The sequence below is a fragment of the Ochotona princeps genome, chromosome 14, assembly GCF_030435755.1.
Source record: "Ochotona princeps isolate mOchPri1 chromosome 14, mOchPri1.hap1, whole genome shotgun sequence".
In the NCBI taxonomy this organism is placed as follows: Eukaryota; Metazoa; Chordata; class Mammalia; order Lagomorpha; family Ochotonidae; genus Ochotona; species Ochotona princeps.
The window spans coordinates 4,081,179-4,103,365 of record NC_080845.1 but is presented as its reverse complement, the minus strand read 5'-3'; the positions used below and the strand labels follow the sequence as shown (position 1 = coordinate 4,103,365).

The 22,187-nt window shown below is 60.9% G+C and overlaps 1 protein-coding gene across 1 annotated transcript; it reads right to left on the bottom strand.

Moving 5' to 3' along the window:
- Positions 1-20,169: 20,169 nt before the first annotated feature.
- IER5L (immediate early response 5 like) lies at positions 20,170-21,745 on the bottom strand. Its single transcript, XM_058672779.1, has one exon. It carries the CDS (start codon positions 21,517-21,519, stop codon positions 20,290-20,292), a length of 1,230 nt encoding a protein of 409 aa, XP_058528762.1. The 5' UTR covers positions 21,520-21,745; the 3' UTR covers positions 20,170-20,289.
- Between the last annotated feature and the right edge of the window lie 442 nt (positions 21,746-22,187).

Below are 22,187 nucleotides of genomic sequence, written 5' to 3'. Positions count from 1 at the left end.
CTCCCCCTCCTGCCCTGGCCTTGCTCGCTGCCCTGGCCTCCTGTGTGACTGCATGGGAAGCAGCTGTCTGGCCGTGCCCACTGTCCTCATGCAGGTGGGGGGTGGGAGTGCTGGCTGGCATCAGTGGGCATTTTTGGGCCCCGCCTGGGTGGGCATCCATGCTTTAGGGTGGGAGCTGAGGCTGGGACCACCCCCTGCCCCTCCTAACAGAGCTTGCCTGTGGAAGCTACCTTTTAGGCTCCCTGTCAAATGATTGGATGATGCCTGTCTTCCAGAACTTTCCCTGGCGGGGATGGGGTGAGGTGGGGTAGTAGGGACTCAGGAAGGGGCTTGGGCCTGGCCTCTTCGGGCCCCTCTATGCCTGGGGCAGCCAGCGGGTGGGCTTTGGGGGCTCTGCACAGCTGGCCCGGGTCTCAAGGTTGGGTAGGGCCAAACTGGCCAGTGGCCGCTTGCCATACATGCCTTCTCCCATGTCGGGGTCCACACCACCTGTGGCAGGGGAGCCCCCAGAAGCACAAGGGCCTGTGCTGGGTCTGCACGGTGGAGGGAGGGAGGACGGGTGCCGCCAAGTGGCACAGACATCTTTCCCAGGGGAGCCCTGGCATGCCCTCCTGCCCGGGGCCAGCTCACCCTCACTCTGCCCTGCTCCCCCCACCCCCAGCCCTGGCACCCTCATGCTGTTGGATTAAAGCCTCTGTTTTGCACCCGTCACCCGGTGAGCCGCCTCCTGCCCTGTGCGCGTGCCTCCCAACTCCTCGGTGGTAGCCAGGCCCTGGCTGGCCCCGCCTTGGCAGCAAAATGGTGAATGACAGACTCCCTGAGCCTCCCTGGGCCACCTGGGCTGTGTGATAAGGGAGAGGCATGGCAGAGGAAGGCCTTGGGCCGGGACAGGTGCACAGTGCCGTCACTGGGGCTGTTTCTGACTGGGTCGGCTCTGGGCTGGGACCTGAGGCGAAGCTGTACTTGCTGTGTGTGAGTGTGGCCTCTGCCCAAGGACTGCTTAGACACCTGACTGCTGTCCCTCTGTTAGAGACCTGGAGGCCGAGAGCCCTGCCTGCAGCCAGGCGCTCCCAAGCTCAGGGTCCAGACCCTGCTCACTGGCTAGACACCTGGGAGTCGCTCGTGTCTCTGTCTCTTTAAAATATGTGAAGGAGGGCCCGGCGGCGTGGCCTAGCAGCTAAAGTCCTCGCCTTGAAAAGCCCCGGGATCCCATATGGGCGCCGGTTCTAATCCCGGCAGCTCCTCTTCCCATCCAGCTCCCTGCTTGTGGCCTGGGAAAGCAGTGGAGGACGGCCCAATGCATTGGGACCCTGCACCCGCGTGGGAGACCCGGAAGAGGTTCCAGGTTCCCGGCTTCGGATCGGCGCGCACCGGCCCGTTGCGGCTCACTTGGGGAGTGAATCATCGGACGGAAGATCTTCCTCTCTGTCTCTCCTCCTCTCTGTATATCTGACTTTGTAATAAAGTGAATAAATCTTTAAAAAAAAAAATGTGGAGGAGAAGGTGGACCCTGCTGCTGGTTCACTCCGCGACCTGCAGCCCCAGGCTGGGCCAGGAGGGGGAGCTCCACCTGGGTCTCCCTAGCCACTGCCCTCAGGATGCAAACCAGTGGCTACTTAACCACCCTAGAGAATCCCTGACTTTATCCCTTTCTTTTAAAAAATGTATTTGTTTATTTGAAATGGTTAAAGAGACAGATCTTCCGTCTGCTGGTTCACTCCCCAATGGCTGATCAGGAGCCAGGAGTCGCTTCTGGGTCTTGTACGTAGGTGTGGGGACGATTCAAACTGGTACCCATATGAGATGCTGGTGCTGCATGCAGCGGCTTTACCGAAGGCCACCCCCCTGCCACTTGATCCCTTGAGCCTTGGGTTTTGGCCTCAGGAGCTGAACTCCGGGAGGGTGCCTCAGAGCCCAGGGTACTGTTCATAGCAGGAACTGGCTGCGTGGCTGCCCGTGGTAGCCGGGTGTCCAGTGAGGCCTGCAGCCACCATTAGGGCACCGATGGCAGAGATGGCTCAGGAGGGGTGTGGCTTGGAGGGGCCAGGCTCCACTGGGGAGACTGGAGTGGGCTTTGTGTCCGAGAAGAGGCTGGGGGTCGGGTAGGAGTAGAGAGAGGACCGGTGGGTTGCAGTGGCTGTGGCCAAGGTTGGACGCGGGATAGGGACTGGTGGTGGTGCAGCCCCCACAGAGCCACTGGGGCAGAGAGGGAGTGGCGAGGGCTTGCTGTCCACTGGGAATGCCTCCTGCTTTCCTGGAGGAAGTAGAGGGCAGGCAGCCCATTGGAGCCGGGAGTTGCCAATGCTGGCAGCGGTGCAGAGCCTGAGGTGGGAGTGTTGGAGCCAGGGGTCTTGGCTTTGGGTCTGCCTGGCTGGGAGCAGAAGGGGTGTGAAATAGCTGCTGGCACTGGCCTTTCACCTAGGGGTGTCTGCTCACCCAGCCCACGCTTGAGCTCTTGTGGGAGGGACACCAGTAGGCCAATTCTGAGGTCTCCTCACGAGGTGCCGGCTTGTCTGAAGGAGCATGGGCACTGGGGCCAGCACAACGGCTCAACGGGCTAATCCTCCACCTCCAAGCGCTGGGATCCCATATGGGTGCCAGTTCGTGTTCTGGCTGCTTCGCTTCCCATCCATCTCCCTGCCTATGGCCTGGGAAAGCAGCTGAAGATGACCCAAGTCCCTGGGGCCCTGTACCCATGTTTGAGACCTGGAAGAAGCTCCTGGCTTTGGATTAGCTCAGCTCCGGCCGTTGTGACCACTTGGGGAGTAAACCAACAGATGGAAGATCGTTCCCTCTACTCTCCTGTGTGAATCGCCTTTCCAATAAAATGGAATCTTTTTTTTTTAAGTGGGGAGAACCTGGGACTTAGGGAAGTTTTCTGAAGTTGGGAGGAGCTGTGCCTTCCCCCGACCCGGTGCTGGGAGGGGAGAGGGGTTGGGGTGCAGGGAAGGAGGGGCTCTGGGAAGCAAGCGTAGCCTTTTTCAGGTGCCAGCTGAAGGGCAGTAAAGCCCAGCCATCAGGGCCAAGTCGGAGCAGGCAGGGCGTGATCCAGCCCCAGCCTGTGTTGCTGCCTGTCCCGGGGGGCTGTGGGGGAAGGAAGCCATCCCAGTGAGGGGCTCCCGCTCCCCTGGGCGGCAGAAATGAGCCTGGGAAAACAAAGGTCAGGGTTCTTCAAAAGCTATTTCAAAGGCAAAGTTACAGAGAAAGATGTTCCATCTGCTGGTTCACTCCCTGGAAGGCAGCGTGGCAGGGCTGGGCAGGCCTGAGCCAGGAGCCTCCTCCAGGTTTGCCCTCTGCTACTGCATCGACAGGGAGCTGGGCCACAAGTGGAGCTGCCAGGGCACAAATTGGTACTAACAGGGGTGCCAGCACCCCAGGTGGCAGCTGAGCCTGCCAGACCACAGTGCCACCTGGCCCTGTTTTAATCTTGAATTCAACAAGCATTAGGCACAGGTTACAGGCAAAGCGCTCAAGGGAATATGGAGAGAAACAGGTGAGACCTCTGCCTAGTGAGATGGAGGAAGGGTGTGGGCAGTGGCTACTGGGCACAGGGTGTGGATGGCAGGGAATAGGCATTCAAAGGCCCGAGGGGTGGAGTGCACCCAGAGCCCCCTCCATGTTACCCACACAGCGCCGTTGTCAGTGCTGGGTGTGTGCGTGTCTACCCTGGGACGGGGCAGCTCCCAGCAGAGAGAACCAATGAACTGACCCTGTGACTTGGGCTGCAGGGGAAGCTGGGCAAGGCCAGGGCAGAGACTGGATGGGGAGGGGTATCTGTGAGGGTCCCAGCTTGGTTTGTCAAGTGGCTGAGTGCTAACCACAGGGCTGGCAAATGAGATGCAGGGCAGGAGAGGTCCTAGGGTGGGAAGGAGGAAACAGGCAGGGAAGGGAGTGCTGGGCAGGCACCACCCCTGGCTGGCTGCAGGTGCTGCAGTGCCCACCCCCAGCCACCTTCCCTCTGCCTCCACTGAGCAATTTGGTCCTGATCCCAGAAGCCCTTGCCTCACCCAGGACCCCCTCGCACTTTAAGAGCCTGCCTGGACGCCTTAGCCCAGGCACCTGCTGCCCGGCTAAGAGCTAATGGGCTGGTAGAGGGGTCCATAGCCCCGCACACCTGGTAGGTCTGCTCTGCACGTGGCTTCTGTCTTAGTGACAAAGGGGATTCTGTGTGTGCCCAGTACCGTGGGCACCTGCTGCCTCACCCACTTGTCACCTGCTCACCCTGGCAGGGCAAAGCACACTGCAGGCACTTGGACCTGAGTGACTGGGTGGTAGAGTGAGGGCCCTTCTGGAGAGGGGGTGTGGGAAGAAGCTGACTGGGCAGGGGTGGGGGTGGTGCCTGCAGCAGCAGGTGCCAGGCAAGCTGGGGGGGAAGGTGATTGTAAGCAGAGACCCCGGGAGAGCCTGGGTTGGGGCTGAGTGGGGAGGCCTCCGCTGAGGCTGGGGTCCCTCAGCACTCAGCACAGGTTCAGGGGCGATGCTGACAGGACCCTACCCACCCCAACTAGATGCCAGCTGCAACTGCTCCAGGATATCCTTGGAAACACCTGCTGTGTGCCGCAGCTGGGGACAGGGTGATGAAGACTCTTCCCTCTGCAGCCCAGCACAGAAGAACAGTGTTGGGAGTAGCCCCCATGTGGGCACTGAGTCTGGCCGGGCCCTGTGGCTCTGTGTTCCCGGGGCAGTAGAGTGGCTGTGCACAGAGCTTTTGTGCGGTGCCCGTATCTGGTCTGCTCGGGGGTGGGAGGCCTGCATGGGCTCCATGCTCCTACCACACTGCTACAGAAGGGGCTGAAACGTCAGCCTGAGGATTGTGGCTCTGAAGGGGGAGGGAATGTTCTGGAAGCATCGCTAGCAGATCCCAAGGCTGACTCGGGGAGGATGTTTATGGTCCGTGAACCAAAGGAAGCAGCTACAAGGACTGCAGGTAACTATAGCCTCCGAGCGAGCGCAGAGCGAGCTGCACTCCTTGTGGTAGGGCGGCTTTAACGATTGTATTTGTTATTAGAGAGGGAGAGAGTAACGAAGATCTCTCACCCACTAACTCACTCCCTCTGCCTGCAAAGACAGGGCTGAGCCAGACTGCAGCTCAGAGCCAGGGACTAACCAGGGTGGCAGGGGCTCCGTCACCTCCGGGAGCAGAGCCGGGACCCCACTGCACCCTGTCCTGCGGCTGTCTGCATCTTGGCCCCCAGTACCGGGTATCGGGGCTGCTCTGTGAGTGGTGGGTGTTGGAGGGGGGTGAGAGTCCCTGTTGATGTTCCTGCTTCCAGAGATGGTTACAGAAAGGTTAAGCAATACTAAATCACCAGAGAAAAAGTATGAAGTTTGCTTTTGTTTTTCCTCTTTTGATTAAATTTATTTGATTTTTTGGAGACAGAGATGGAGAGGGCGAGAGAGCGCTTTTGATGTAGGCTCGCTCCCTAGATGCCCCATGGCCAGGGCTGGAGTCCGAAGTGCAGGCTCTGTTTCCAGCCTGTGGGGCAAGAACAGCTCCTTGAGCTGCATGAGGCCTCCAGGGCTCTGCAGCGGCAAGCAGTGCCAGTCGGCAGCTGAAGCCAGATGACCCCTCGCCCTCTGATGTGGAGTGGCAGTGTGCTCACTGGTGTCTTAGCTGCTATAGGAAATAGGTCCCCTCATGTTTGATTTTTTAAAAAGATTTATTTTTATTGGAAAGTCAGGTATACAGAGAGGAGGAGAGACAGAGGATGATCTTCTGTCCGATGATTCACTCCCCAAGTGAGCGCAACAGCTGCTGCTACGCCGATCTGAAGCCAGGATCCAGGAACTTCCTCCAGGTCTCCCATGCGGTGCAGGGTCCCAAGGCATTGGGCCACCCTCGACTGCTTTTCCAGGCCACAAGTAGGGAGCTGGATGGGAAGTGGAGCTGCAGAGACACAAACGGGACCTATTTGGAATCCCAGCTGTTGCAAGGTGAGGAGTCAGCCACTGAGCCAGACCCACGGGAACACTTTAAAAATCAAATATGATTTTTTAAAAAAAAAGTAGCCTCCAATGTCTACATTTACTCTCATAATGAAAAGAAACATTTCTAAAATCTCCCCGTCAGGGTCAGTGTCACGACATAATGGAGTGAGCATCTTGAGTTGGAGCACCAGTTGCTGTGCCGGCTGCTCCTTCCTGACCCAGCTCCCTGCTGAGGCTCCCGCCAAAGGTGGAGCTTCTTCCTGGAAGCTTGGGCCTGTCGCCCACGGTGGCTGGCGTAGAGCGCCTGGCTTCAGCCCGGCCCGGCTGCTGTGGCCACATGGCCAGTGAGCCAGCAGCTACGGATGTTTCTGTCTCTGGCTTTCTCCCTTCCTCTCTTTCATAGTCTTTTAAATAAATATTTAGAAAACATTCCCCCCAACCCAAGTGACCAGAGGGTGGCGGGCCTCTGGCTGGGAAGAGGGTGTTTGCTCCTCCCAGCAGGGGACAGGAGATTGGGAGGTGGAGTTTGTTGTCTGTCTGAGTTGGAGACCCCTGAGAGTGACCAGGCAGGTGGGCTGCGGGTGGGGAACAGAGGCTGACAGTGTTGCGGGGGTCCATCCAGGTTGGGCCCGGTAAAGGGGTGCGCCTGGGCTCCTCCAGGGGCCCATGCAGGATCCAGGCTTCTGGGACCCCAGCGGCCATGGAGCTCATTCAGATTTCACTTCCAGCCCACAGCCTGGACTAGGGCTGGTGGGTGACTGAGGCCCAGCGCAGAAGCAGAGGCCAGCACCTCTGGCAGAGCCAGCTGTACCCTCTTACTCCCACTGCTGGGCAGGTAGCGTCCTGGGCACCTTCTCCTGCCCCAGGAAACAGCCCCTGTGCCCCCACTCTGGGTATGGGGCTTCCAGTCCCTGAGCTGCGGAGGGTGGTGAGCAGGACAAGCAGAATGGGGGGGCACCCCAGGCCTGCTGGGTGGCTCTGTGCCAATCCCTGGAGGGCTTGAGTCAGGGTCTTCCCAAAGGTGATCTGCAGAGGACAGAACTCTGCCCCCTGGCCTGAGGCACAAACACACACACACCCCACCCTGGGAGCTGTCCCCAGAGCCTGCCCCGGTGGGGACCTCTGCTGGAGACATCTTGGCCCTGTTGCCCAAGCGTACAGATGCCACAGATGGTTCCAGAATCTCAACCAGGCCTGGGGGAGCAGGGACCCAACTAGGGAGACTCAGCTGGCCTGTACAGCTCCAGCTGTGTGGCCCTTTGGCACTTCGGTTTCCTTTGCAGGAATGGGAGAAGGGGCTACAAGGTGGCTGTCGGCCTCCTGCTGGTTTTGGCTCAGGCGACCGATAACAGGCACCGCCCAGAAGGCACTGCTGCAGTTGGGGTAGAGACATCCAGGAGGATGTACAGGAGGCCGGGGACGCCTCTGGGAGGCGGCTCCTGCATCTCCCCCAACACAGCAGCCCCTCAGTGATCCCCACCAAGCCCCAAGTAGATCCTTCCTCTTTGCTCCACCCCCAAATTCAGCCCCATCGGGTGTGCCTCTACGCTGTAGCCCAGGCCTGTTCACTTCCACCTGCTGGATGAGCAGCACAGTTACCCAGAGCCCTCTAGCTGCCAGCTGGTTCCCTCTTGCACTGTCTGAAGGTGAATGCTGTCAGATGGCTCCCCTGTGGCTCCTAGCTGCCCACAGGAGACCCCGCCTCCTGGGTTGGCTCCTCCCAGTCTCCCCAAGCACTTGGCTTCAACCACCCTGTTCCCTCCTGGGTCCTCTAAATGCCAAGCTCATGGGTACCCCCCCAGGCCTTGGCATCTGCTTTCTGCTCACTGGGCACTGCCTGGACTGCAGGCCAAGTTGCTTCCAGTTGCTGAGATCTCCGGATGCTCCTCCTCCAAGGGGCCCTCTCTGCCTTCTCAGGGTTGCTGCTAAGCGAGCCTCCCTGTAACCACCTGTTCTCTGGAGCGGCTGCCTTCACACCACCTGTCTGATGCCAGGGTGCCTTGTGTACGTGGAGCTCCCCTCTATGCTGTGTGGCTCCTCCCAAGCCTGGGCAGTGCAGGCAGGAGGTGGCAGAATAAGTTGTGGGCACAGCAGCCTATGATAGCTCAGTGGGAGCTGCAGGCTTTGAGTAAGGAGACACTGCCTGCCACTGGCTAGACAGCATTCAAGGGCTCCACCTGCCACCCAGGACCCCGCCCAAAAGTCCCTGAGGTGGGGACACGTGGGGGTAGGTGGGGGCAGGCTGGGGAGCTGGGCAGTGCCTGGGTCCAGCAGAGTCCAGGGGCTTGGGGAGGTAGCTTGGCGATGTCTTTGGTGGGGATTGCTGAGTGCTGGATTTGGGTTTGTAGGAAGAACAGCAGGGGTCCCGGCGACCTGAAGTCAAGATGGCAGCACCACTGACGGGGACAGGATGGTGGGGGGAAGTGGCTTGGGGTGGCTCTCTGAGGGATGGGCTCAGCCAGACAAGCTCTGAAATGCTGTGACCCCGAGGACAAGATCGGGGTGGGCTTTGTGGCACCGTGGGTTAAGTACCGCTTAGGACACCCACATCCCATATCGGAGAGACTGCCTGACTCCTGGCCACTCTGCTTCTGACCCGGCTTCCTGCTGGTGTGGCAGCAAAGAGTCCAAAGGGCTGCTGCCAGGCCTGTGGGAGGCTGGATGGAGTTCCTGGCGTTGGTATCAGGCTGGCCCAGCTCTGGCTGTTGTGGGAGTTCAGAGACTGAAGCAGTAGATTTTCTTCCAGCCTCTCTCTTCTATCACTCTTTCAAAAAATGAGTAAAATCCATGTTGTGTTGCATTGGGTTAAGATACCGTTAATGATGCCATGTTCATAGTGAGCCCCCATTTGAATCATGGCTGCTTCCTGCTTGTGGCCTGGGAAGGCAGTGGAGGATGGTTCAAGGCCCCTGCACCTGCGTGGGAGATCAGAAGAAGCTCCTGGCTGCTGGCTTGGGACTGGCTAAGCACCTTCCGTTGTGGCCATCTAGGGAGTGGACTAGCAAATGGAACATCTCTCTTGGTAACTCTGCTTTTCAAGTAAATAATACATCTTTAAAAGAAGAACAAATAATAAGTATTAAAAAAAAGAAACAAAGAAAAGAAAGAAGGAAAAGTAGCCGCAGAGCCACCAGGATGCGAAGGGCCCAGATGAGAGCTTAACCACTGCACTGTCCTGCCCTGGACATCTCTGGTTTTCATTGTGTAAACTGTTTGTGATGAGGGGAGTGGAGAGGAACCCTGGTGGGGTTTGTGGGTGCAGGGTCCTTCCTCTGGGACAGAAATTCCTTTCCCACAGAGAGCTGGTCAAGAGGGCTCCAGGTGGGGCACCTTCAGGATGGTCACGTGCCCAGGCCTGGTCAATCAGAGGGGCCCTGTGATTGAGGGGTGAACGTGTGACCAGGATGCTCTGATGAGCATCATCCTGGTACCTTTAGTTGGAGCTGCCGGGCAACAGCCCCTTCCGCTACGGTGCCCAGGCTGGGGCCTCATCTGCCGGCTCCTTGATCAAAATCCTGGGACAAGTGCGATCCTGCGCCTGTAGGATTTGTCCCTCTCCTCGTGCCATTTCCGGTTCTCTGTTTGATGTCCTGTGCACAGAGAACATGAGTTCTGAAGTGGTTTACGTGAATTTTATCTTTTGTCTTTACGCTGAGCAGTACTTGTTTTAAGTCCTACACAAAGTTCCCACACCTCACGTCATGGTCTGTGGCTTCTCCCCAAGGGGGCCTGGAGCTGGCCTGGAGGCTCAGGGGGCCCTTCCAGCCCAGGTCCATGCCCATGGAGCTGGCCAAACGTGTGGGCGCCCCCAGCCTGCCGCCACCTTGCTGTGCACATGCTCCTTGCCTGGCACTGCTGAGTTAGAAGCTGCTGGATCGTCCCTGCCCTGGGGCCAGCTGACTCCTGCCCTGAACCCTGGCCCCCACTCTGCAGCTCCCACCTCCAGCTGTGGCAGCAGGCTCAGAGGACTTGGCTAGCCAGCCTCTGGTTGACTGCCATGGTGCCCTCCACACTGCCTGGCTCTACTCCTGTCTGCCAGGCATGGAAGAGAGATGCCAGGCTGGGCCAGGTGGCTGAGGGCATGGGGTGGACATGGATCTGTGTCCCAAGGACATGGCAGGAGAGGTGCCAAGGTGGACACATGCACCAGGGGGCCAGACTTCACCTGGAAGACCACCTCAGGGGCCTGGCATGATAGCCTAGTGGCTAAATCATCACCTTGTTTGTGCCAGGATCACATACGGGTGCAGGTTCATAACCCGGCTTCTCTGCTTCCCATCCAGCTCCCTGCCTGTGGCCTGGGAAACAATAGAGGATGGCCCAAAGCCTTGGGACCCTGCACCCGCATGGGAGACACAGGAGGAGCTCCTGGCTTCAGATCGGCTCAGCCTGAGCCGTTGTGGCCACTTAGGAGGTAAACCAGCAGATGGAATATCTTTCTGTATCTCATATGTATACATCTGCCTTTCCAGTGAAAATAAATAAATCTTTAAAAAAAGAGACCTCCCCAGAGATTGGTGTCCATCAAGGTAGTTGCCATGGAGCTGGGGTCACTGGCATAGGCGGCCCTCCCAAGGCGAGGGAGCTGGGATTGCTGGCATGGGGGTGCCCTACCTAGCTACAACAGTTCCTGGCTAGTGTTTTAACAATTCATTTTATTTTTGGTGATGTTTACATAGTTGAGAGGGATGCATGCCCATGTGGACCACCAGTTAGGGTGGGGAGGGCAAAGGAGTGGGGGGCGTGACAACAGCTGCCAATCTCCTTTTTTTCTTTCTGTGTCTGGGGAAAGGGGCGAGAAGAGGAGAGGGCCACTTGTACAGCAGAGGGTGGGGGACCCTGGCCAGTCTTGTGCCTGCCACGGACAAGACCTAAGATGTGGCCAGAGAGAGGCGGGGAGGTGCCGGGACACAGCAAGCCAGCCATGATGATGTCACCCAGACCCCCGGCCTGAGCACCCATGGGCTGCCCGGACTTGGAGCTGAGTCAGCTGCCGCTACGCACCTGCTGTCTGCACGGATGACGTGGGACCCCTCCCCCACCCCCCGCCGAGGAAGGACACAGGGCGCCTTTCTGGACCTGAAGAATTCTGAGTGAAACTTTGTCACTGTCCTCCTGGCAGGGACCTGTCCTGTCCCCAGGCTGGGCCCAAACTGTGGGCTTTATCTGTCTCAGGCCTCCATTGCTTTCTGCCAACAAAGGGACGTTGGATTTCCTGCTATCCCTGGGGTCAGAGATGTGGGTGTCAAAGGAGCCACTTGAGTCCTACACTCTGTGTGTGTGGTGTACAGAGGGAGAGGGCAAGCCATCTCACCAACTGGAATGGACGTGTAGGCCAGTCATTCACCCATTTATTCATTCATTTTATTCATTTTCTTAAAAATTTTTTTTGTGTTTAGGGGCCAGCACTGTGGCATAATAGGTTAATCTTCCACTTGCAAGTGCTAGCATCTCACCTGAGTGCTAGTTCAAATCCCGGCCTCTCCACTTCCCATCCAGCTCCCTGCTTGTGGCCTGGCAAAGCAGTGGAGGACGGCCCAAAGCCTTGGGACCCTGCACCGTGTGGGAGACCTGGAGGAAGTTCCTGGCTCCTGGCTTCAGATTCGCACAGCACCTGCCGTTGCAGTCACTTGGGGAGTGAATCATCGGACAGATCTTTCTCTCTCTCTTCCTGTCTGTATATCTGACTTTCCAATAAAAATAAAAATAAATCTTTAAAAATGTATCTATTTTCATTTGAAAGGCAGATTTACAGAGGAGAGACAGGAAGAAATATCTTCCACCCACTGGTTCATTCCACAATGGAGTGAGCTGATTCAAAACAAGGAGCTTCTTCCGGGTCTCCCACGCAGGTGCAGGATCCCAGGGCTTTGGGCTGTCCTCGACTGCTTTCCCAGGCCACAAGCAGGGAGCTGGATGGGAAGTGGAGCAGCCGGGATTAGAACCAGCGCCCACATGGGATTCAAGGCAAGGACTTTATCCGCTAGGCCACCGCGCTGGACCCAAAGCCTCTAAATCTTTTTAAAATACATATTTAAAGCATGTATGTGAAAGGCATAGGAGAGAGGGAGAGGAGAAAAACCTGCCACTTGTTGAATTTATTTTGCGCTTCCTGGACGCGGGCCGGGTGTTGAGTTCATCCTGCAGAGGAAACCACAGGCTTCGGCCGTTGGTGGGGCCCGAGATGGCAACCGAGTCTGCGACGGGAGCGTGGCCTTGCCCCCGGGGAGAGGAGCGCGCCGCGTCCCCCCCCCCCCCCCCCAGGCAGGAGAACTGGTTGGGCAGCTGTGAGGACGGGGGTCTCCCCCACGCACCCCGGAGCGCGGAAGGGCGGGAGGCTTCCACCCCAACTGCACCTGCTGCGGCTGCTTGGCTGCTTCCCCACCGGCCAGGGGGCCAGCGGGCAGCTCCCCATCGATCCCCATGGGGTCCAGCCGCTGCGGCTCATTGGCGCCCGGGCAGGGAGGAACACTGCTGGCTGGAAGCCCTTGGGAGAACAACAGGCTGGACCGAGCCATCAGGGACGCAGGCCTGCAGCCCAGGAAGGCGTTCAGTCTTTGATGATGCGGGGTAGCTTCTCCGTGCAGCACTTTCACGACCCACAGCCCTGCAGCCCTCCTCCTTATGGCTGTTGTTTTTAATATGTATTATTATTATTATTATTATTATTATTATTATTATTATTATTATTACAGAGAGAAGGAGAGACAGAACTCTTGCATCTGGTGGTTCACTCCCCAAATAAGCAAAAGGAACAAAGCTACTCTCTCGGGTGGAAGGTTGCCAAGACTTGGGCTGTCCTCTGGTGCTTTCTCAGGCCATGAGCAGGGAGCTGGATCAAAGCAGCCTGAATTCAAGCTGGTGACCATGCGCGATGCCTTTGAGGAGGCAGAAGCGTACCCTACTATGCTACTGCACTGCTCCCCCCACTTCCTTTTTTAAATTGGGGCCACTGACCTGACATAGCGGTATAGTGCATTACGCTGCTGCCTGCAACCCTGCCATCCCCATGTAGATATTGACGTGCAGCGTCCTGTCCCACCTGCAATCCAGCTCCTTGCTAATGTGCCTGGGCAAAAAGCAGTGGAAGATGGCCCAAGTGCTTGGCCCTGCCTCCATGCTGGCAGGTCCAGAAGGAAGCTCCTGACTTCTCGCTTCTTGGGGCCTGGCCCAGCGCCAGCGGCTGCGGCCACTGGGGAGTGAACCGGCAGATGGAAGGTCTTGCTATCTCTCCCTTTCTCTCTGTAACCTTGAAAATAATTAGCTAGGGCCCGGTGCCGTGGCCTAGTGGCTAAAGTCCTTGCCTTGAACTTACCAGGATCCCATATGTGTGCCGGTTCTAATCCCAGCAGCTCCACTTCCCATCCAGCTCCCTGCTTGTGGCCTGGGAGAGCAGTCGAGGATGGCCCAATGCATTGGAACCCTGCACGCGTGTGGGAAACCCAGAAGAGGTTCCTGGTTCTCAGCTTTGGATCTGCACAGCACCGGCCGTTGCGGTCACTTGGGGAGTGAATCATTGGATGGAAGATATTCCTCTCTGTCTCTCCTCCTCTCTGTATATCTGACTTTCCAATAAAAATAAAATAAATCTTAGAAAAAGGAAAATAAATAGCTAATCTTGAAAAAATATATATTTTATTGATTTGAGAGACGCAGAGGGCACTGCATAGGCAAAGTGCTTCCCTCTGCTGCTGCACTCCCCAGGTGTCCCGAAGGCCAGGGGAGCAACAGTGGGAAGAAAGAACCTGGTGGTGCTTGCGGGGAACTCGGGCGCTTCCCCAGGGCACAGAGCCCCCTGGGAGGGGTTCAGACCCAGCCTTCCCTGTGGACTGGGCCTGCCCTTGGCTCTCCTGGCCCCGAGGCTCTCCTGGCTCTTCCTCTGGCTGCAGCCCAGGGCACCGAGGAGGTGGCTCCCTGATGGACAGGGCACCTGCAGCCTCCTCCTGCCTGCTCTCTGCTCATCCTGAAGGTGAGCACAGAGGAAAACACACCGGCTGGGGAGGCAGTCAGCTGTTGGATCTTCTCTCTCTTTTTCCCTCCCTCCTTCTTTTCTTCCTTGCTAGATGTAGTTACTTATTTAGAAAGCCAGCTTACACAGACAGGGAGAGACACAGAGATCTTCTGTCCACCAGCTCACCCTCCCATGCCCCCGTGGGCAGGGCTGGGCCAGGCTGAAGCCAGAAGCCAGGAGCTTCACCTGAATCTGCATTTTGGGAGTGGGAGTGTGGCATCGTGAGTAAAGCTTCGTTACCGCTGGCATCCCACATGGGCGCTGCTTCGAGAGCCGGCTGTTCCATTTCTGATTCAGATGCCTACTTACGCACCTGGGAAAGCAATAGAGAACGGTCCAAGTCTTTGGGCTCCTGCACCTACAAGGGAGACCCAGAAGAAACTCCTGGCTTCACCCTGGCCCAGCCCTGGCCATTGTGGCCATTTGGGAAATAAACCAGTGGATGGAAGACTTCTTTCTCATCCCTTTCTCTGTGGTAACTCTTTCAATAAATGAATCTTGAAAAAATCTTTCTCCATTTGCACACGTGACGACCATGCCTCCTGCACCTCACCCAGCCCTGGGCCCAGGAGCAGGGCGCATGGAGGGGCCATGTGAACATCACTGTGGTCCCCTCCTGGCATCCCCTACACTGGTGGGGTAGGGAGGGGCCCCTGGAGGAGCCCCAGGAGTTTTCAGGCAGACATCCTACCTGGGTCCCCTGACCTTTGGGGGTGACCTACCATGAGATGACCCCAGGCCGCAGCTCTCATGTTGGCCGAGGACTCCACGAAGGGTCTCGGGGCCCACCACCCCAGCCACCTGCAGCCTCACGTCCTCCTCCCAGCGTCCTGCCACGGCCACACCTGCACCCCAGGGTTGCCCTAGGCCCGTGGGAACTGCTCCCCCTGCAGGGAGATTTTTTTTTTTAAAGATTTATTTATTTTTATTGGAAAGAGACATACAGAGGGGAGGAGAGACAGAGAGAAACATCTTTTGTCCAATGGTTCACTCCCCAAGTGACTGCAACGGCTGGAGCTGAGCCAGTCCAAAGCCAGGAGCTGCTTCCAGGTCTCCCACACGGGTGCAGGGTCCCAAAGCTTTGGGCCGTCCTCGACTGCTTTCCCAGGTCAGAGGCAGGGAGCTGGATGGGAAGCGGGGCTGCTGGGATTAGAAATGGAGCCCACATGGGATCCCGGTGCATTCAAGGTGAGGACTTTAACCGCTAGGCTATCACGCCGGGCCTGGGATGCTTTTTTGAAGCGGCTCCTGGCAGGGGCCACCCACCAGCCTGCAGCCCCAAGCTCCAGCATAGTTTGGGATAGGAGCCAGGCTTGAACAATGACAGAATCTCCCTCCCTGTGCTGCGGGGCCCTGCGAGGGCAAACTGAGATCTGCCTCCTACATTCTCCTACATTCTCAGGAGACGCTAACCTGCAGGGGGTAGAAGCCCAGGAGCAGAGGAGAGGGTCACACTGACCGGCTGGTTTGCGCCTGGACCCAGCTGTGCCTGAAGCCGGCTGCACCCCCCTGCTCATGGCGCAGCCTAACGCCACGCAGGGGCCAGTGAGCTGAGTGACACAGCAACAAGATGGTCCCTGCGCTAGGGGCTGGGATCTGAAGGGGTGGCTATCTGCCCTCTCAACCCACTATTATGGCCAGATCTCAGAGCTGGGCCTCAGCCACCGACGGCTCGCCTTGAACCATCTCACATGCTTCCCTGCTTGGCTGGCCCAGGCTTAGGTCTGTGACCTTGGGCAGGGGTTCCCGGCTGTGACTGGTGGACAGTGTCTGCCTGGGAGGGCAGGAGAATGGGCCAGTCCACCTGGAGGGAGGGGCTGGCTGTGTGCTGCCGCCCTTCTTGGTTGGCTGAGTGATCTGGGTGGGCTGGGCATCAAACAGGCACTCCGTATGTAGTATGTCCTGTGGGTAGACTCAGTTCTTGGAGTGCATCCCGGTGCCTGGGGGACACACGCACCCCCACCCCCTGAGCTCAGGCCCTGCACACTGGCCTTCCTCCCCAGGGCTCCCAGCTGCTGGCACCTCTTGTAGGGCAGAGGGAGCAGTCTAAAACCCTTGGGTGCTCTGCACTGTCAGCCCGGCGGCTTGAAGCCTGGCTTGGCTGTGTGTGTGCAGGAGTGTGTGGGGAGCAGGGTCGTGCTTCAAGTCAAACGCTGTAGGGTCATGTGAGCGAGTATGTGTGTATGTGTGTGTGTGCGGGGGAGAAGGGTCATGTGAGTGAGTGTGTGTGTGTGTGTGTGTGCAGGGGAGCAGGGTCATGTGTGTGAGTGTGTGTGTGTGCAGGGGAGCAGGGTCATGTGAGCGAGTGTGTGTGTGCGTGCAGGGGAGCAGGGTCATGTGTGCGAGTGTGTGTGTCTGTGCGTGTGCAGGGGAGCAGGGTCATGTGTGCGAGTGTGTGTGTCTGTGCAGGGGAGCAGGGTCATGTGTGCGAGTGTGTGTGTCTGTGCGTGTGCAGGGGAGCAGGGTCATGTGTGCGTGTGTGTGCGTGTGCAGGGGAGCAGGGTCATGTGAGCGAGTGTGTGTGTGTGTGCAGGGGAGCAGGGTCGTGCGTGCAGGCGAGTGTGTGTGTGTGCGGGGGAGCAGGGTCGTGTGTGTCTGTGTGAGTGTGTGTGTGTGTGTGTGCGGGGGAGCAGGGTCATGTGTGCGAGTGTATGTGTGTGTCTGTGCGTGTGCAGGGGAGCAGGGTCATGTGTACGAGTGTGTGTGTGCGTGCAGGGGAGCAGGGTCATGTGTGCGAGTGTGTGTGTCTGTGCGTGTGCAGGGGAGCAGGGTCATGTGTGCGAGTGTGTGTGTGTGTGCAGGGGAGCAGGGTCATGTGTGCGAGTGTGTGTGTCTGTGCGTGTGCAGGGGAGCAGGGTCATGTGTGCGAGTGTGTGTGTGTGTGCAGGGGAGCAGGGTCATGCGAGCGAGCGTGTGTGTGTGTGCAGGGGAGCAGGGTCGTGTGAGCGAGTGTGTGTGTGCGTGTGTACAGGGGAGCAGGGTCATGTGTGCGAGTGTGTGTGTGTGTGCGGGGGAGCAGGGTCATGTGTGCGAGTGTGTGTCTGTGCGTGTGCAGGGGAGCAGGGTCATGTGAGCGAGTGTGTGTGTGTGCGGGGGAGCAGGGTCATGTGTGTGAGTGTATGTGTGTGTCTGTGTGTGTGCAGGGGAGTTGGGGAACCTGGGGGGGTCAGGCACTGCCCTTAGTCACCTCCTGGGCCCTCTCCTACCCTGCCCAACAGCACCCCCAAGTCCTGCCTGGGGACTCTTGTGGACTGGGCGGCTTAGTCCTTTCCCTGGATGGGGCCTGGCTCTGGTCCTGGGCTGCCCCCCCACCTCCCTGATCCAGCCTCTTGGGTGGACTCCAGGAGCCCTCAGCGTGCCCTGGGTGTTTGGGGCAGGCAGGCTGTGTGCTGGGCAGGTGGTCACAGGGGCTGCGGGAGGCTGAGGGTGCACGGAACCAGGGGACCCTCGGTATGTGGGACGTCGAGGGCATTAACCCTTTGTGCGACTATCCACGGCCACATAAGTAAGGAGGGGGGTCGGAAACCCTTTCTTGTGTGGACTTCCAGCGCTCCGCATATCCCTCCTTGGTAAGAGTTGCAGGAGGAGGCGGAGGAACCTCCTGGTCTCGGGCTGTTCCTTCGCACCCGGAGCCCACAGGCCCCTTCACTGGTGCCTAGCTCCGCGTCCCCAACAAAAGCTGCCGACCACGTGTCCCTCCTCCTAGGCGCTGGCGGCCACGGGGCGCTCCGGGCTCGGGGGCCGCCCCACTCATGCCAGGGCGCAGTCTGGACGCGGCACGGTGTTCCGGGGGCGCACGGAGCGGGGTCTCTCTGCAGCCCCCCAGTCCCCCGGACCCCGGCTCGGCCTCGCCCACTGCCCCGGCGTGGCCGCTGCAGCGCCCGCCGAGCGGCACTAGGGGGAGCTCTAGCAACTGGCTGGCGCGGGGAGCTGCCAGCGCGCGGCCGCCTCGGATTTGGGGGGCGAGAATGGGGAGGGAACGACGCCCCCAGCTCGGCAGCCCCACTCCTCCCGTGGGAGGCCGAGGAGGGTGAAGGTGTCTTTCTCCCTGTGGCTCGCGCTGCTACAGCCTGTTCCGCTCTCCCTCAAGCCGCCTCCCCGCCTTCCGGAGCGCGGCCCCCCAAGAATTTGGCCTTGCGCGGCACTGGCACCCCAAGCCCAACAGTCCCTCGAGCTTGGGTTGGAGGTGGTGTCTGGCCCGCAGCGCCCCCTGCTCCTCTCCTGGCGCCGTGGGAGACGTGAAGACGGAGCTGGGGGGCGAGAGTGCATGAGCCTGGCTGCGGGGTGGGGGTCGCGCAGGGAAGAGGAGCACAAGTGGTTGGGGGGAGGGCCCGAGGCCGAGACCCCGTGAAGCCTGCCGCGGCCAGGCGGTCACGCCAAGGCTGCGGTCCCTGTGTGCGTTCGGCGTCCCCCTCCATTCTGCCATTCTTCTCCCCGTGCTCGGCGAAGCTGCAAGCGCCCCTGTGCCCCCCGGGCCCGAAGCGGCGGCTCCAGATGTGAGCCGGGCTCCAGCGGGGAGAGCGAGTCCCCCAAGCCCTGGCACATTCTCCCCGTCTGAGGTCATCCCGTAGGTGGCCAGCGGGGAGAGAGCGCAGCGAGCCCTGCAGCCTCCAGCCCGCGGCGAGGGAGCGGGGAGGGGCGCGGAGGGAGGGAGCGCCGCCAGCACACCACCAAGTGGCACGGAGCAGTGATAACAAACTCAACTTAAAAAAAAAAAAAGAAGAAGAAAAGAAAAAGGGAAAAACTTCCCCCAAGTTGTAGCCCGACCTACGCGGCCGTGCGGGCGGAGGCGCGGGGCGGGGACCGTGGGTGGCCGCCAAGCCCCCGGCTGCTCGCCCGGGCCCTGCGCCCCTGGCTAGGCAGGAAATGGGCTGGAGGCCGGCTGGGCTTCCTGCTGGAGACCCCGGGGCGGCCGCTTCCCATGGGGGTGGGGGACGGGCGGGGGGCGCAGGGCTGCGGCCGCCCCCCTCCCGCCGTCGGCACCCCTTCCCCCCGCACCTTCCTGCTCCCATCCTCCCTGCCACCCCCAGCCCTGCGGATGTGGGCAAGTTCCAGGCCGCCTCGGCTGGAGAGCGCTGCTGGGGTTGGCGTGCGGGAGGCGGGGGTGGGGGGCGTCGCGGGCACCCCGGGGATCCACGGACACGCGAGGCGGCGCCGTCGTCTGGAATGGACTTTTTAAAAATTCAGATTATAAACTTGAAGCCTATCATCCGAACAGTTTGTGCCGGCGAGATACAATCCAGGGACGCGCACACATACAAAACACAGGAGACGCGAGGGTGCGCAGTGGGTGGGTGGGGGGCTGCTGGCGACTGGTCCCGGGGTCCGCGAGGGGCTGGTGGGGGGGCGCGGCAGGGCCCCAGATGGCGCAACAAAAGCCTTGTGTTTTTTTTTTTATAACAATCGGGCAGACCCCCGGGGCTGTAGCCCCGGGTCGGGACACCGGGGCCGCACACGCAGGCACCGGCACAGCTGACCGGGAACTTCACGCCGACTCTCCCGCCCCCGGGGGCCGCGGGTGGCCAGGTGGAGGAGGCGGACACTTCCTTTTTTGTTTGGCGAGGACCGCAGTGTGGGGCATGCTGGGAAATGTAGTCCTCGGAGCCCACCTCCCCACCCCCAAAGCCCCCTCCCCAAAACGGCGGGGATGTGGGGTCCCCCTCCGCCGCCCGCGAGTCCGGATGGAGGAGGGGAGCGCAGCAGAGGGGAGGGGCGCGGGCCGCCCGCCCCGGGGAGAAAAGGGAGAGAGAAAAAAAGTTGAAGTGTTTTCATTTCTGCTTTCTCGTTTGGAGAACTTTGGCGGCCGCCCCCAGAGGAAATGTGACCCGAACGTCCCCAGAGCCGGCCGAGTTTGCCTTTGTTTTTTTTTTTTCCTGGGGATTCACTAGCCCCCCGGCTCCTCGTCCCAGCCGCGGGGCCGGGGCGAGCGGAACGCGGGGCTCCGGGGCGCTGACACCCGCGGGCGGCCGGCGGCGGCACGACGCCCCCCACCCCACGTGGCCGGCCCCTCGCCGAAGCCCCCACGGCTGTCCTACAACCCCAAGAAGGAAGGAAAAAAAGAGCTGGAGAAACACAAAGCAGACTTAAATAGGCGCTTTTTTTTTTCCTCTGCAAAAATAAAGTCCCAGATCTGTAGCTCTCTCTTTTTTTATTTTACAATTTAGAAAACATCAACCTCCGCTCTCCCCCCCTGCTCGCCCTCCCCCTCCCACCTACACCACCCCCCACCCCCCAGCTCTGCCCCGGGGAGCCGGGCGCCCGCTCGCTTTCCTCCTCTCGTCCCTGGGCCGTTGAGTCTTTGTCCCCGGCCCCGTGGGGGGAGCCCCGGGTCCCCGTGCCCTCGGGGGTCCCTAGAAGGCGACAATGGCTCGAGTCCAGGCGCCGAGGTTGGCGAGCGCCTGCTTGGCGCACAGCTGCCCGTTGAGCGGCGGCGGCTGCTGCTCGGAGGACGAGTCCGGCTGTCGGCTCACCAGCCCGGAGAAGCCCGAGCCAAAGATGGAGATCAAGTTTGAGATGTTGGACGCGTCCGGGGTCGAGTCCGGGCAGAAGTCCTCGAAGCGGGCGCGCTTGCAGGGGGCGAACGGGGGGCCCCCGGGGGGCTCGGCCCCCAGCTCGCCCGCGTCGTCGTCGTCGTCGTCGTCCTCCTCCTCTTGGCCCGGGTAGTACTTGCGCTTGCAGCCGGAGGCGGACGCCAGGCCCGGTCCCGGAGCGCCCTGGCCGCAGCAGGGGCAGTGGGCGGAGGCGCAACAGTCCTGGTGTAAGTAGCCGTTCTCCACCGTCGTCACCACGTGAGTGTCCAGGTCTAGAACGGTGGTCTGGCTGCTGCAGTGCCCGCTGAAGTCCGAGGGGGACGGGTACGCGCCCCGGTAGAAGCCAGGCGAGGAGGCGGCGGGGGCCGGGGCCGCAGCGGGGGCCGGGGAAGCAGCGACGGCGACGGCAGCCGGAGGGGCAGCCCCTGGGGGCGCGGAGGGCGCGGAGCAGGCGGCCGAGGCGCGAGGGTCCCGCGGACAGAGCGCGGAGGGCGCGGGCGCCGGGAGCGACAGCGGCGCAGTCGCCGGCGACAGCGGCTCCAAAGGCTGCCCGCGGTGGGGCGCGCCGTGCGGCGGCTGGAGCGCGGCGGCGCCCCCGGGCAGCTCCGAGAGCGCCCCCGCGCCGCCCGCCGGCGCCCCGGCCGCCGCCGCCGCGCAGCCCCTGGGCGCCGGGTGCTGGTGCTGGTGCAGCTGCTGCTGGAGGTGCAGCTGGTGGAGCTGGGGCAGCTGGTGCCGGGCTGCCGGCTCGCGCGCCTCCGTGTCCCCGCCAAGTTGGAGCGGGCCGAAGTCGGCCGCGCTGATGGGCATGCCGGGCGCTGCCGCGTACGCGAGGTGCTGGGGCTGCTGGTGGTGGTGGGGCGGCTGCTGCTGCTGCTGGCGCCGGTAGAGCTCGGCGTAGCGCTCGCTCAGGTAGAGCTGGCGCGCGTTGCGGAGCACGTAGGACACCAGGAGGTTCTTGTGCAGCTTGATGCCGCCGCGCTGGGTCCGGGAGCTGTGGATCTTGCGCAGGGAAATGCTGATGAGGTTCTGGGCGTCCAGGGCGCACTCCATGCTCCCGCGGAGACGGCGGCGGCACAGCAGCCGCAGCAGCCGCCGCCTCCTCCTCCTCCTCCTCCTCCGCTGCTGCTTCGGCTGCTGCTGTTTCTGCCTCCAGCCGGCCGCCGGGGCGCGCCGGGCAGGGGAGAAACCAAGCCCCGGGTCAGCGGGTCGCCTGCGCTCCGAGAGGAGCCGCCACCATGCGTTGCGCGCCAGCCACGGGCTCGCGCTCCCCGGACGGCGCCAAAGCAATGAGCCTCGGCCGGCCCCGGCCCCAGCTATTTAGCCGGGCGCCCGGGCCCCGCCCCACAGCGACCGAGCCAATAGAAGTCCTCAGAGCCTCCCGAGTGACAGGGCCAGCCCGCCCCGGGGCCACTCGGATGGCCAATCAGACCAAGGCGGTTCCTTTGTGCTATTCAAATACGGAACGGGCCTCCAACGCCGTCGCTGCCTCGAATGTTCTCCTGGGGCCGCCGCGCCGCGCGGGACTTGGAGCCGCCGGGGTCAAGGACTGCAGCGCGGGTCGCTTCGTGGCGGCCGCTCTGGAGCTCACGGCTGCCCTCGGCCTCGCTCCTGGGAGCTGGGGGGGGGGGGTCGCCTCATCCGAGGGCCTCGGCGACAGCTCCTCCCCCTCGCGCCCCCTGGGGCCTCACCTGCAGCAGGTGCGCGCGGCTCCCCACGGC